The sequence below is a fragment of the Cynara cardunculus genome (genome assembly GCF_001531365.2).
Source record: "Cynara cardunculus var. scolymus isolate 2C chromosome LG 13, CcrdV1, whole genome shotgun sequence".
Taxonomy (NCBI): domain Eukaryota; kingdom Viridiplantae; phylum Streptophyta; class Magnoliopsida; order Asterales; family Asteraceae; genus Cynara; species Cynara cardunculus.
In genome coordinates, this window is record NC_037540.1 from 486621 (window position 1) to 499649 (window position 13029).

General features: G+C 33.5%; 2 protein-coding genes across 3 annotated transcripts; both read right to left on the reverse strand.

Annotated features, from left to right (window-relative positions):
- Positions 1-5660: 5660 nt before the first annotated feature.
- LOC112525434 (calcium-binding protein CML38-like) lies at positions 5661-6358 on the reverse strand. The gene has a single exon (XM_025135561.1). It carries the CDS (start codon positions 6291-6293, stop codon positions 5871-5873), a length of 423 nt encoding a protein of 140 aa, XP_024991329.1. The 5' UTR covers positions 6294-6358; the 3' UTR covers positions 5661-5870.
- Positions 6359-8802: 2444 nt separating this feature from the next.
- Positions 8803-11344, reverse strand: LOC112525776 (receptor protein kinase-like protein ZAR1). Of its 2 annotated transcripts, XM_025136043.1 has the most exons (3): positions 10162-11344; positions 9767-10113; positions 8803-9590 (listed from the first exon to the last, which is right to left on the reverse strand). In XM_025136043.1, exons 1-3 carry the CDS (start codon positions 11312-11314, stop codon positions 8958-8960), a joined length of 2133 nt encoding a protein of 710 aa, XP_024991811.1. In that variant the 5' UTR covers positions 11315-11344; the 3' UTR covers positions 8803-8957. The 2 variants fall into 2 exon arrangements, with proteins under 2 accessions (XP_024991811.1, XP_024991809.1); XM_025136041.1 differs by having other exon boundaries at positions 8803-9589; positions 9775-11344.
- Positions 11345-13029: the final 1685 nt, after the last annotated feature.

A 13029-nucleotide genomic window follows, 5' to 3' on the forward strand; every position in this document is an offset into this window, starting at 1 on the left:
ATGTATCTCGCTACATTGTGCGAACACTCTTCTAGTTATAATGAAGTGAAGTTTAGAAACTAACTAACTTATTTTTGGTTTAATAGAATAATTTTTTAAAGATAATAACTAAGTAATATTTAGAACTCAATGATTATCTAAATTATATTTTAGATTTTTTATATTTAAAATGATGTTTATCATGTATTTGATTGTGTTTATCTGCAGTTAGTTACACGAATTCAAACTTTAAGCTTTAATAAGATGTACGCATGTACATCATACATGTAATATTGAATTTTAAGTAATATGCATCAATAAACAATACTTTATGCATAAAAAATTGTTTTTAAGTGTTTTAGCCAAATATTTTATAATATAGTATAGATGCATCGGAAATATAAAAAGTAAGGGGTCGTTCACCAAATGCTTACTCGGGTAGGCATTTACCAAGTCACGTTGTTTTATCGGATTAATATGGCAATGATCAATAATCTTACAAGATAATAACGAAAGTAAGGACCGAGAGTCTTATACGATAAATGAGTATGACAACTCTTACCACTCACCGGGTAAATTCTTGCGTAAGTTACCGTTTTGGTGAACTAAAAATCGACTATATTTATGAGATAGGTGAGTTATGGCGAGAATGGAAGTTATATTAAAAAAAGGTAAGAAAATATATTCGGACCATAGATCAAATCATAATTGAAGATCAACACTAATACGGTGCACCGATATGCACATAATTAACCTGTGATAAACACAATTCATGGGATGAGGATGAAATTAAAAGTGATCAAATGTCTGAATCTCTTCTTATACTTCTTTCTTACATTTAACTTTTATTCTCACACAATCTTTATTTCATATATATATATATATATATTCACTTGACATAAAAGAGAATAAACGTTTATTTGAACTTAGAGGCCGTTTACCAAACACTTACTCGAATAAGTGTTTACCAAGTCACATTACTTTAACAAATGGATATAGCAAGTCAATAATATAACCTTGTAAGAGCGAAAGCAAGAACCGAAAGTCTTACCTTGTAAGTGATGACGACAACTCTTACCACAATTAATCTCTTACCGGATAAATTGTTACATACACTACCATTTTGGTGGACTAAATCTTACCCGATAAATAAACGATGGTATTGAATTTTACCAGTAAGCGCTTACCGGGTAAGCGTTTGATAAACACCCCCTCATTCAAGTTAACAAAATAGTTTTGGTTTTTTTTGTTATCACGTTTTGTTGTAAATTTTTTATCTGCATAAAAACAATTTCTAAACTCAAATTTCATGAATTTAATTGGACAAAAAATTATACATCTTAATTACAAAAAAGAGAAAAACATATCTTAATTGATCAGAAAATCTCGTGGGTTTCGAAACTATGGGGCCGTTTACCAAACACTTATCCGGTAAGTGCTTATCGGTAAAATTTAACACTATTATTTACTTACTGGGTAAGATTTTAGTCCACCAAAACGACATCGTATGCAACAATTTACCCGGTAAGTAATTGCCGTGGTAAGAGTCGTCGCCCACACTTACCGACTATTGGTCTTTGTCTCGCTCTTATCGGGTAAGATTATTGGTCCTTACCATATTCATACGGTGATGTAATGTTACTTGGTAAACGCTTACCCGGATAACCGCTTGATAAACGGTCCCTTAATCACTATAACCTTTTTATTTGATTACGTAAAGTTCCACAGTAAATAATTTCGATATGAAAAAGTAAAAAAATTGGAAAATTTAATACGATAACCAAAACGTAGCATGATATCGATCTTCTATTCGTGTTGGTCTTTGTTTTCGCCTTCGTTACACATTCATGAGTCATCTTGTTATCTCTTCGTCTTTATTTTCGTCATACGTCTTTTTATTCGCTTTCCAAAAAAGAAAAAGAAAAAGGGAGTCGGAATTTAATAGGTTTGTTGCTTTATTACGATCTTAGCCTTATCTTTGTATACTTTGAGTCAATTTGCAATGTATTCGTCACCGCAACAAATACCTTTATATGTAATGAATATTATAATATATCTGTATATATACACGTAAAATTTACATCGAACACAAAACATCAGTAAAAATGACAACATAAATAAAAAAAACTCATTATATTTATATGAAATTTTCACTAAACAAAAATGATCATACGTTTACTTACACTCTTCTTTCATTCTTTCGTAAATTGAATAGATTGAAATTTGTTTACTCTGTTATTTATTTTTAATTCTCTCATATTACGTTGATAAAATAAAAAATTGCATAAAACAAAGTTTATTATTTTTAACTTATATGAAAACTACGATAATTAAAGAATAAACAGTTGGGATAAGTATGGCATACCAAGTTATAATCGCATACAATTTTTTGCGTTAATTATGGGTTTTCGTATCAGTTTATGTGTATCGACTAATCCCTTAGACGATCACAAATGTCCTGGAGCCATTACATGTGAACCTTCGTAGCCAAAAATGTTTTAACAATACATAAATTCGAACATAAAATAGATGAAGATTTTCACTAAATTCATTTAAAACTTAACCAGTATGTCACAATCTAAGAGGTTGTTTGACAGTTGCTGAATGTTTTGTTGCAGAATGATTAAGTAGTTAGAGACTCTTATAATATAGTGTAAAATGAAATATAATTGTTTGATAATTATTCAGAATAAAATTAAGGTGCTGAATGGTTAAGAAAAATACCTAAGATACAAAATCATTCAAATAGTTTTAGAAGCATTAAGAGATGGATTTTTTTTTGTCAGATAACAATCTCTTAATGATTCAAATACTATATTTTAATAAAACTATTAAGAAGTAAACAAACACTGCCCATACAAGTATTATTACAACATTTAATAGCAGGGAGAAAAAACATGCTTGTATACCAAATATTGCCCACATTTTGGACTTTTTGAAAAGTTTCACGGGCATCTCTTTCAAACGTAGCATGGCCACGCCGTCGAACATTTTTAATTTTTTTTTAATAATAAATACAATAATATTCTTTTAAAATACCTCAAAATATGACAACAAATTTATTTTTTAAGTAAAAGTTTAATTGAAATAGTAATCTTTGAAAAATACAAATATATAATTAGGTTTTTTTTTCTTGAAAGGTATTTTATGTATTTATATATTATTCGTCAAAATAAAATTTACATTTATTTGATAAAAAAAAATGGATATCATAAGCACGAAACCACTAATTTAAGATTATTAAATTATTATATAATTAATATTGAAAAAAGCAATTAATTTAGAAGATACCTCATAAATGAATTCTCTCTTTCCATAAATTAAACATAATTCTATAACCAACAAATTGCATGAAAAAATATCGTATATTAACTTTATTTTTATTTTAGGTAACGTATTTTGAAAACTTCTATTTTGCCATCTAAGATCTAAAGTTGTAAACATTTAAGTACGCGGATAATCTGTTGAAGCATTAACCGGTTAGCATGCTGATGTGGTGAACGATAAAATGAAATTGGGTTAAATAGCAAATAATACTGAATTGGATGCCAAATCACTCGCCACATCAGCATGATAATTGGTTAATGCTTCAACCAGTTACCTGAGTACTTAAATGTTTAAAACTTTACATCTTGGGTACAAAAATGAAAGTTTTGAAGTATATTACCCAAAATATGAATCAAGTTAAAATTCAACATCTAATTTGGACAGGTCGATTCTTGGATGATGGTCCAAAACCAACCAAAATCGACATAACCAAACCAACATCTAATTACTCATCTGATTATCATCAAGTTATCTATCGAACTATCATCCGACTACCTAGGTTTGCAATTTTCTTTTACGATTTTCACCCAGGTCCGCAAATAAAAATTAAAATTGCAGACCTAGAACCATTTTGATAACCCTTGTAAATAAATGGTTATTTTAATTAATTTCCCTACATAATATCATATTTTTGGGCAAATTGCATTAAAAATTAACGTATTTTAACTTGATTCATATTTCGGGTAACGTACTTTCAGAACTTTCATTTTGATACATAAGATGTAAAATTTTAAACATTTAAGTACTCGGACAACCGGTTGAAGACTAATTTAAGATTTAAAAAATCCATGTCACTAACCACATCAATAAATAATACTGAGTTGGATAATGGATATCATATCACTCGACACATCAACATGATAATTGGTTAATGCTTCAACCAATTACCCTGGTACTTAAATATTTAAAACTTAATATCTTAGGTACTAAAATAAAAGCTTCAAAAATATATTATTCAAGATAGGTATCAAGTTAAAATACGTTAATTTTTTTTATGCAATTAGCCTTGTTTTTTTGTAAGTTATTAAAAAAGAAAAATAGAATATAATTTTATAACATCGGGAACGTTACGAAAGATGGAAAGCTTTTTGACGCATGCCCACGTCAATTAAAGAAAAAGGAATAACATCGTTTTCGAGGAAGTTGACAAACATCTCATTCTCAAAACCAAACCTTTGCAATTTCCATGCTTATAAATCAACACAAAACTATCGAAGTAATCGAAAGCAAACCACAAACCTTTTAAAGTCTCTTTCTATTAAGTAAAACCACAATTCTGTCTTTCGGAACCCAAAAAGAAAGCCGAAAAGAAAGGCGAGTGGCAGATAATGGAGGATGGTCTAAGAACAAGAAGCTTCAGGAATGAAGATTACAATACCCGAAGAGCGTTCTTGACGAGTTATCCTCTGAATTTCGATCGCCAAGAAACGCCTGTACCTACACCTGCATCTGTGCAAGTAGACGGTGATCGTGATCGTCATACGAAACACAAGAAGAAGAAAGAAGCAATGAAGAAGATAGTGGTGGCAATGGTGGAGTGGGGTGGTGGAAGATGGGTGGTTATAAGAAGGTTTAAACATAAGGTTTCTTTTTATGTTGTTGCTTGTTTTCCTCTTGTTTTTAAACCTCCAAAATCCTTCATTTCAGCTGCTCCTTGAAGCAAAGATATATACATGATACGATGATATGTGCAAGTTTTTCTATACAACCCTTTTACAGAGGAGGAGTTTCAATTTCTTTCATATATATATATACAGATGAGATTTTGATGGTTCATATCTGTCTGATTTGGGACTCCAATTCCAATAGCATATAAGTGTGTATTTGTCCGTAAATACAGTATTGGACGAAGGAGGTTTTGTTTGAAGATATGAATGTATGTCGGTAATCCCAAAATCTAATACCAGACGTAGTAGTTAGCACATTCACTCTACTCTGATGCTGTTTTGGTCTTTTCAGTGATAATTAATACCTTAATGACGATCATGAGTTTAAACTACGTTCTGGTCACTGTACGTATGAAATAAAATACTAATACTTGTTATGCATCAACATCTTTTGACGGTTTTCTCAATATTGACAATGATATGCTTGGTTATCGTTTGTTATATATACATATTAAGCTTTGTTGATACTTTCGGTAGTATCTTGGACGTCCTTTTCGTAACATCTGTAGCATTTGATTATAATGGAAACGGTAAAATAATGCTAATTTCTCACTTTTTTTACGTGCTTATGTGTTATGGCCGGAATTTGTATTTTAAAATTTTGCTTTCTTGTTTTCAAAGTACAAAAACAAGTATTTTTCGTGATAATGAATATGTTCAAAACGTTTACTCAAATACAATTCGTTGTGCGTTAGATGCCAATTCGTCGTTATGGGTACTTAAACGTTTAAAACTTTACACCTTAGATACCAAAATGAAAATTTTAAAAACATATTATCCAAAATACAAAATAGAAATCAAGGTAAAGTACTTAGAATATTTACATAAACTCTGAGTAAAATAAAATTTTAATAAAAAAATGAATTTAATTAATAAGATCCGCTGTTTCCATCAATTTCAAAGCATCATTATTCTGAATTCATCAAAGTTGAGCACTCCATCACCATTGATATCGAACTGGTTGATCATACCAACACACTGATCCACACTGGTTGACTCACCGAGTCGATTCAGCATCCGGTTTAAGCTCTTAGGTGTGATGCAATCAGTCCCATCCATTTCGTACATTCTGAATGCTCTTCTCAAGTCCTCAAGTTTCTCCTCTTCCTTCTGGCTTTCCATTAAACTAACAAAATCTTCAAACGCTAATTGTCCGTTGTTTACCTGCAACGATTCAACCACAGCCTCCACCTCTTCGATTCGAACTTCTTCCTCCCAAATCAATCCGACTCCGCGTTGCAACTCTAAAGGAGAGATCATACCATCGCCATCTTCATCGAAGCGATCGAATATACGTTTGCAATCGCTTGATTTGTTCATGATTTTAAAGATTAAGAGAAGATTGAATGGATAAATGATGATGATGATGGATCTGATCGGAGAATGGAAGTATGAGTTATATAGGTATGGATTATACGCGTGTTTGCCACTAACTTTTGAATTGAATTTGAGACGAAACGAAATCGAATTGGGGATGTAATCTTCAAGCGGTTTCTCCACGGAATTAATGGCGAGCATTCGAAACTGCAAGGCAGTTGCATAGAAACAACTCTTCACGAAATATTGAAAATGACGCTTATGTTTCTCGTTGAATGACGGCGTCGTTTGGTAGTTCCAGAACACGCTTATTTTTTACCCCTTTTTTCTAATTTGTTGAAAACCCGGGTTTTGGAAGTCCATAAATTATTGGTGGGAAGATGTTACTTTCTATTTTATGAAACTGCTTTTTATTTTTAAAGTTTTTGTTTATTTCTTAATAGTTTTATTAAGATGTAGTTTTGAATCGTCAAAAGATAAATCTTGTTTGTGAAAAAAAATATGGCTCTTAATGGTTCTAAAACTCTCTGAACAATTTCATACTTTGGGTCTCACTTAACCATTCAATGCGCTAATTTTATTCTGAACAATTACCAAACAATTATATTTTATTTTACGCTACATTATAAAAGTCTCTCGATCATTCTGCATCTAACCATTCAGCAACTGTCAGACAGTCTCTTACACTATGACATTGGTATTTTACCGTCTTATTTTATATCGGAAAGAAAATTATGTAATTTAAATGATTTTATACTATTTATGATTTTATTTTAAATACCGTTCACCAAACACTTATCAGGTAAACTAATATGGAAACCGTGCGATAGCATCAATTATTTGGATAGTAATATATAGTTTATCCATATAAATACTTCTTAGTTAACAAATATAATTATCAAAAAATCACAGTCACATCGTTTGTAAAAATTAGTATAATTTAATTAGTGGAATATATATATGTGGGGTGGGGTGGGGGGTTTTCCGGTGAGAATGTAAGTTATGGTAGAAGGGTAAAGAGAGATCTTTCACCCTTAGATCATATTAGAATGAGATTCACCAATCAATCATCATATCAAACATAATACATGGTTGAGTTTGAGATTAAAAGTGATAAAGGTCGGGATCCCTTCTTACCTGCTTAACTTTTATCTAATTTATTGAAAAACCCTGGCTTTGTAAGTCGATAAATCATTAGAGAGAAAATTGTTCATACTTAATATTTTGTGAAACTATTTTTTTAACACTATGATATTGGCATATATTAGTCTTATTTTATGTTGGAAACTTTTTATGCAATTTAAATGATTTTACATCACATATAATTTTATCCATTTGTCTGTTTATCAAACACTTATCAGGTAAATATTTCCCGGGTCAATTACTTTACCAAGTGAGCATAATAAAGTCTGATAATCTTACAAGTTAAGAGAGAAGCCAAAGATCCAGAGTCTTATCCAATAAGTGAGGGTGATGACTCTTACCCGAATAAGTGTTTACCGGGTGAGAAACACTTACCATCAATCAATTCATTTTGATAGTTGGGAATGTAACCCGGTAAAGCAAGTGAGAGTGGTGACTCTTATCGTTATACGCTTACCAGTATTTGGTAAACATTTCTTAAGTTTAGCTTTTCAAATGTATATAATAACTTATAATTTGAATGCTTTTACATAACTTATGATTTTAATAGCATTTCTTACGTTATGACATAAGCAAACTTGACCTGTTTATAAGACAGGTACAATCAAATTCTCAAAACCTGTAAAAATAAGATGGAAATATATATGTTAGGTTCCATCGCGTCCAAATTCGTAAACAATCACCTCTAATTTCTAGGCATTTTTCATTATTAAGAAATGCATCGATAAAGATAAAGTATGAATTAATGGTTAAAAAATATATAGACAAATATTAAGAATGCAATGGAATGTCTAAGGATGGTTATTTGTCCCGATCCGATGAGAAACCGGCTCACCTGACCCGAACAAGGACGAGGATTCCCCGCTAAAACGGGTCCTGTGGCCAGGGGATGTTACTCAAACCGGGGTCAGATATCCAAATAGACTCAAACTAACGGATATTCTTAATGGGGTTTGATCAGGGACATGATGTTAATCCCTGTACCCGCCAAGGACCTGGACCGGAGCTGGGAATTACAAAACTCATCCCATCCCCACCTCGTTTCCATACTAGGAATGTCTACCAAAACTCATACCTCTGCCTCATTCCCCTTGCTATAAATAGGAATTTAGCTAATTCATATAAAAATAGAAAACAAACATCATAAAATAAAAAAATGTTGTCAAACGAAAATTAATAACTGCTATTTTCATTCTTAAATGTAGGAATTAATTTAGAGACAAAAATAACAATAAATAAAAAACCATAAAACTAAAAATGACAAAGTCTAAACCAAAAGGACACAAATGGAAATTATTAACAAACAAGCATAATATATGTGAACTTGCAAAAACAAAACTAGGAGCAGAATATATAACTTTCATAAAGTATTCCTTTCCTTCCATACAGGATTTTTTTGAAATCCCAAATCAACAAAAATATGATTTTCTGTTACATTACAACCAAAAAATATGCTCATATTAACTACAACTTATCACTTAACAAAAATAACAATAAGTCAACTCTTCCGGTCGGAAAGTTGACTTATGATCTGATCTTTTCGAGACTCTCGGAGACTGTTTTCATTCGAGGTCGAAGGTCAGGATCTCGTTCGGTACACGCAAGTGCTAAATGAAATACCGTTAGCACTTCCTTTTTTGCGTGTACTTCTTGAAGCAACGTCGGATCCACCATATCCGATAGCGGAGTTTCCTCTTCGAACCCCTTTCTCACCCACTTCACCAAGTCCGGGAGCTCGGTCGAAGTCGAGGTTGTCGGTGACGAAAGCTCCGGTGACTTTCCGGTTAGCAATTCAAGCAACACTACACCGAAAGAGTAAACATCCCATTTTTGTGTAGGACGGTTGGCCGAGACTCGGGCTTCAGGTGCTCGGTAGTTGTTGATGTTTTCCGATTGGGTTGACTTCAAGTACGGAAGAGCCCCACCCATGAACCCCCCAGAAGACGATGGGTTGTTGCCGGTGATGTTAATAAGACGATTTAATCCAAAGTCGGATATGTGCGGTTGATACTCGTTGTCGAGAAGGATGTTTGAGGGCTTGATGTCTCCGTGAACAAATTTTCGAGGACTGCATTCATGGAGATACGCCAAGCCCCTTGCGGTTCCTTTTGTGATCCTCAATCTTGCAGACCACGAAAGAACCGCTGATGCTTGACCTGTATAAGTAAAAAAACAGAACCCAAAAACAAATAAATATCAATTCAAGGCTATATGCATACAATAAACCAGTTCTCCTATCATTAAGTCACCTTCAAACAGTCACATTAAACGCATTAAGCTGCTAACAAACAATAAATCAAATTATAAAAAAAGTTAAAAAGGCATGAATTAAAATTATTACCACGTAGCGCGGAAGCCAAGTTGCCGTTCGAAATGAAATCACTGATTAGAAGCTTTTCGTCGGGAGCCCAATAATAAGCTCTCAATTTCACCACGTTCGGATGCTTTACCCTCCCGATCGCCTGAACCTCCGCCGCAAACTCCTTGTACCGCTGTTCGCCACCCTCACCCAACCGTCTCACCGCCACCGGAATCCCATTTCCGAGCACCACTTTGTACACAATCCCCAACCCACTCTTCCCCAACACATAAGCTGAAGCTCTCAATAACTCATCCAACTCGAAACTAAACCCTTTATCAATAGCCACCAGCTCTCCACCATCTCCACCCCCGCTGCCGCCTCCGACGCCGCCACCACCGCCACTACCGCCGCCACTAACTCCACTACCCTTTTCCGATTCCACCTCGGAATCCGTGCTCGGAAATCCACTTACACATGGGAAAGAACAAAACTTTGATTTCTGATTTCCTCCAAATCGACGTTTTCCGGTACAACTGCAACCATTTGAATCTTTCTTCCTCCAATATAAATAAACAATAATTAATCCAATTAACGCCACCCCAAAAGCATCCGCCACAGAAATCAGTATAATTAACCCCGGTTTCAACCCTTTTTTCGAATCGCCGTCGTCGATCGCCGGCGTAAAACTCTGGGTTCCCGGAGGAGTTGAAGAATTATCATTCCGGCAAGTTTTTTGCAATGGAAATCCACAAAGTGATGGATTGTTTAGGAAAGCCGTCGGTCCTTGATTCGCGAAAGAACCCGTTTGAGGAATTTCTCCGGTGAAACTATTGTGCCGGAGATCAAAACTAACGGTTAACGGCAAATCACCTAAAGATTCCGGTAGCTTACCGGAAAAATGGTTGAAAGAGAGATTTAGGGTTCCGGATAATGATTTCAGTTGTCCGATATCAAAAGGAACCGATCCGTTGAGAGAATTTGAAGAGAGATCAAGTTGAACCAAATTCGCTAACTCCGGGAAGATCCCTGACGGAATTTCGCCGGTGAATTTGTTTCCGGCGAGAATTAGCCGCTGTAACTGCCGACAAGTACCTAGAAACTTCTGGAAGGTTCCAGATAGTGAATTATGCGAGAAATCGACGTTTTGGAGACGAGATGGGTTACACATCGATGACGGGAGCTCACCGGAGAGATTGTTGCCATACAGAAATATGCTATGAAGCGATGTCGCATTGAAGATTGGATCAGGAATTGAGCCGTAAAAGTTGTTCCCATGTAAATTCAGTCGCCGTAGATACACCAAATTCCCGAGTTCCGACGGAATATACCCCCGGAGATTTCTTCCGGCGAGTGCAAGACCGACGACACGTGGGTCTGAAACCCCGGAAATGTTGGCGCACGTGACGCCGGTCCAGCGACACGGGTTGCTGTCGTTTTCGTTCCAGTCAGAAAAGACGGTGGCGCCGCCGTCTACGGCGGATTTAATGGTGAGCAGAGAGAGACCGTCGGTGGTGAGAGAAGATGCGTAATTGAGAAATAAGAAGAATGATAAGACGCCATTGATGTAAAGCTTCAACATGTTAAGTTTTTATTAAAGTAGAAGATGAGGTTTTCTTTTTAAGAGTTGTTGAATTGAGACATTTGGGTATTTGATGAAATTGTGGGGAGGTGGGTGGCGGGTGGCGGTGGCTTGTGGTGGTGGTGGAGGAGGAAGGTGGTGGTGGGTGGTGGTATTTATGAGAAAGAGACGAGGAGATGGGGGATGGGTGAAGGGAGCCCACCCACATTGGTTCCTAGAAGTAGAAGGAAAGCAACGTGCTTTTAATGCAAGTTTTGGGTGGACAACCATCTAATTCTTTTTTTCTTTCATGTAATCATGTTTTTGATTTCCATTCCTCCTATTTCACCATTACACTCTTGTTTATATCATAAAACCTACCTCGGCTTTATATATGAATCAGTTAAATAATTCACATATAAAATTGTCTTTCATTTAAAATAATACACAAAACTTAGAATAAAAGATTATTTTTAAAGTAAAAGTTCTTATTCTTCACTGTTATTATAGAGTTTTATGATAGTTCTTAATTTGCTAAGTTAACGATGATAACAAAAAAAATGTAAAAACAAGATTTTTATAAATCACTCGATTATCGAGTGATCTATAAGAATCTTATTTTTATACATTAAGTCATTTTAATTAGTTATAGCAATTGTATATTTCAAAAGCAGATATAAAAACTTAATGACCAACCGAATCAGGACATATACAAAATAGTCAAACATGATTAATTTTGCTTTTAGTTTCCTAATTCTTCATTATTTCTAAAAAATAGATGAGAAAAATACAGATCATGAAAATAAATTTCATCATGTTTTAAAATATTTAATGTCTTAACAAAAAAAATTATAAAATAATAATTTCATGTTCTCTCTCCTAAGCCATATATAAAATAATTAATTATAAATATAGGAGATAATTAATTATAAATGTAATTTTATATATTTTTTTCTCACTCCTAACAAATATGGAATAAAAATTCTTTATTTTTCATGTTTTCATCATTTAGAATAATGTTCGTAAACGTTGTTTGTTTATTTTTTTAATAGTTCTATTAAAAGATAATATTTGAATTGTTAAGAGGTAATTTTTGTTTGAAAAAAAAATCTGTCTCTTAATGGTTGTAAAACCATTTGAATGGTTTTGTATCTTGGGTCTCCTTCATCATTCAACGCCCTAATTTCATTGTAAACGATTACCAAATAATTATATTTCATTTTTGACTATATAATAAGATTCTTTTAATTATTCTACACCAAATCATTTAGCAACTAAATATCCAACACAAGAAACCCCCTCAAAATCTCATTTTTATTTTATTTTAGAGATTCTTTTCGAATTTGCTAATTGGTTTAATGTTATAATTGGCTTCAATAACTTGTAAATAATTTTTCTAGGGTTGAGGTCCTACTTTGTTTGCTATTATGAAGTCATTAGCTTAGGGTTGCTAAAAAACATGTTCAATCCGTCTATCACAAGTCATAAATAACCCACAAAACTGTTAAGCTGGCTCTTGTCTATTTAGCATTGAATAAAATACATTTTATATATGCTACACTAGTGTGTGTATATATATATATATATATATATATATATATATACATGTGTGTGTGTATTCACACATACTCTACGTATTTATTAGTACCACGACTAGTTCGCAGTTGTCTTTTTGACAGAGTACCTTGTTTAGGGTGAAATAAGTGGGAAAAAAACCCTAAACAAGTATATGCTTG

Bases quoted from the DNA above. Each gene is read 5' to 3' on its own strand.
- LOC112525776 (XM_025136041.1), bottom strand. From the start codon at position 11,314: ATGTTGAAGCTTTACATCAATGGCGTCTTATCATTCTTCTTATTTCTC. The intron at 9,590-9,774 runs GTAATAATTTTA...TTACTTATACAG, and splicing joins CTTGGCTTCCGCGCTACGTG to GTCAAGCATCAGCGGTTCTT.
- LOC112525434 (XM_025135561.1), bottom strand. From the start codon at position 6,293: ATGAACAAATCAAGCGATTGCAAACGTATATTCGATCGCTTCGATGAA.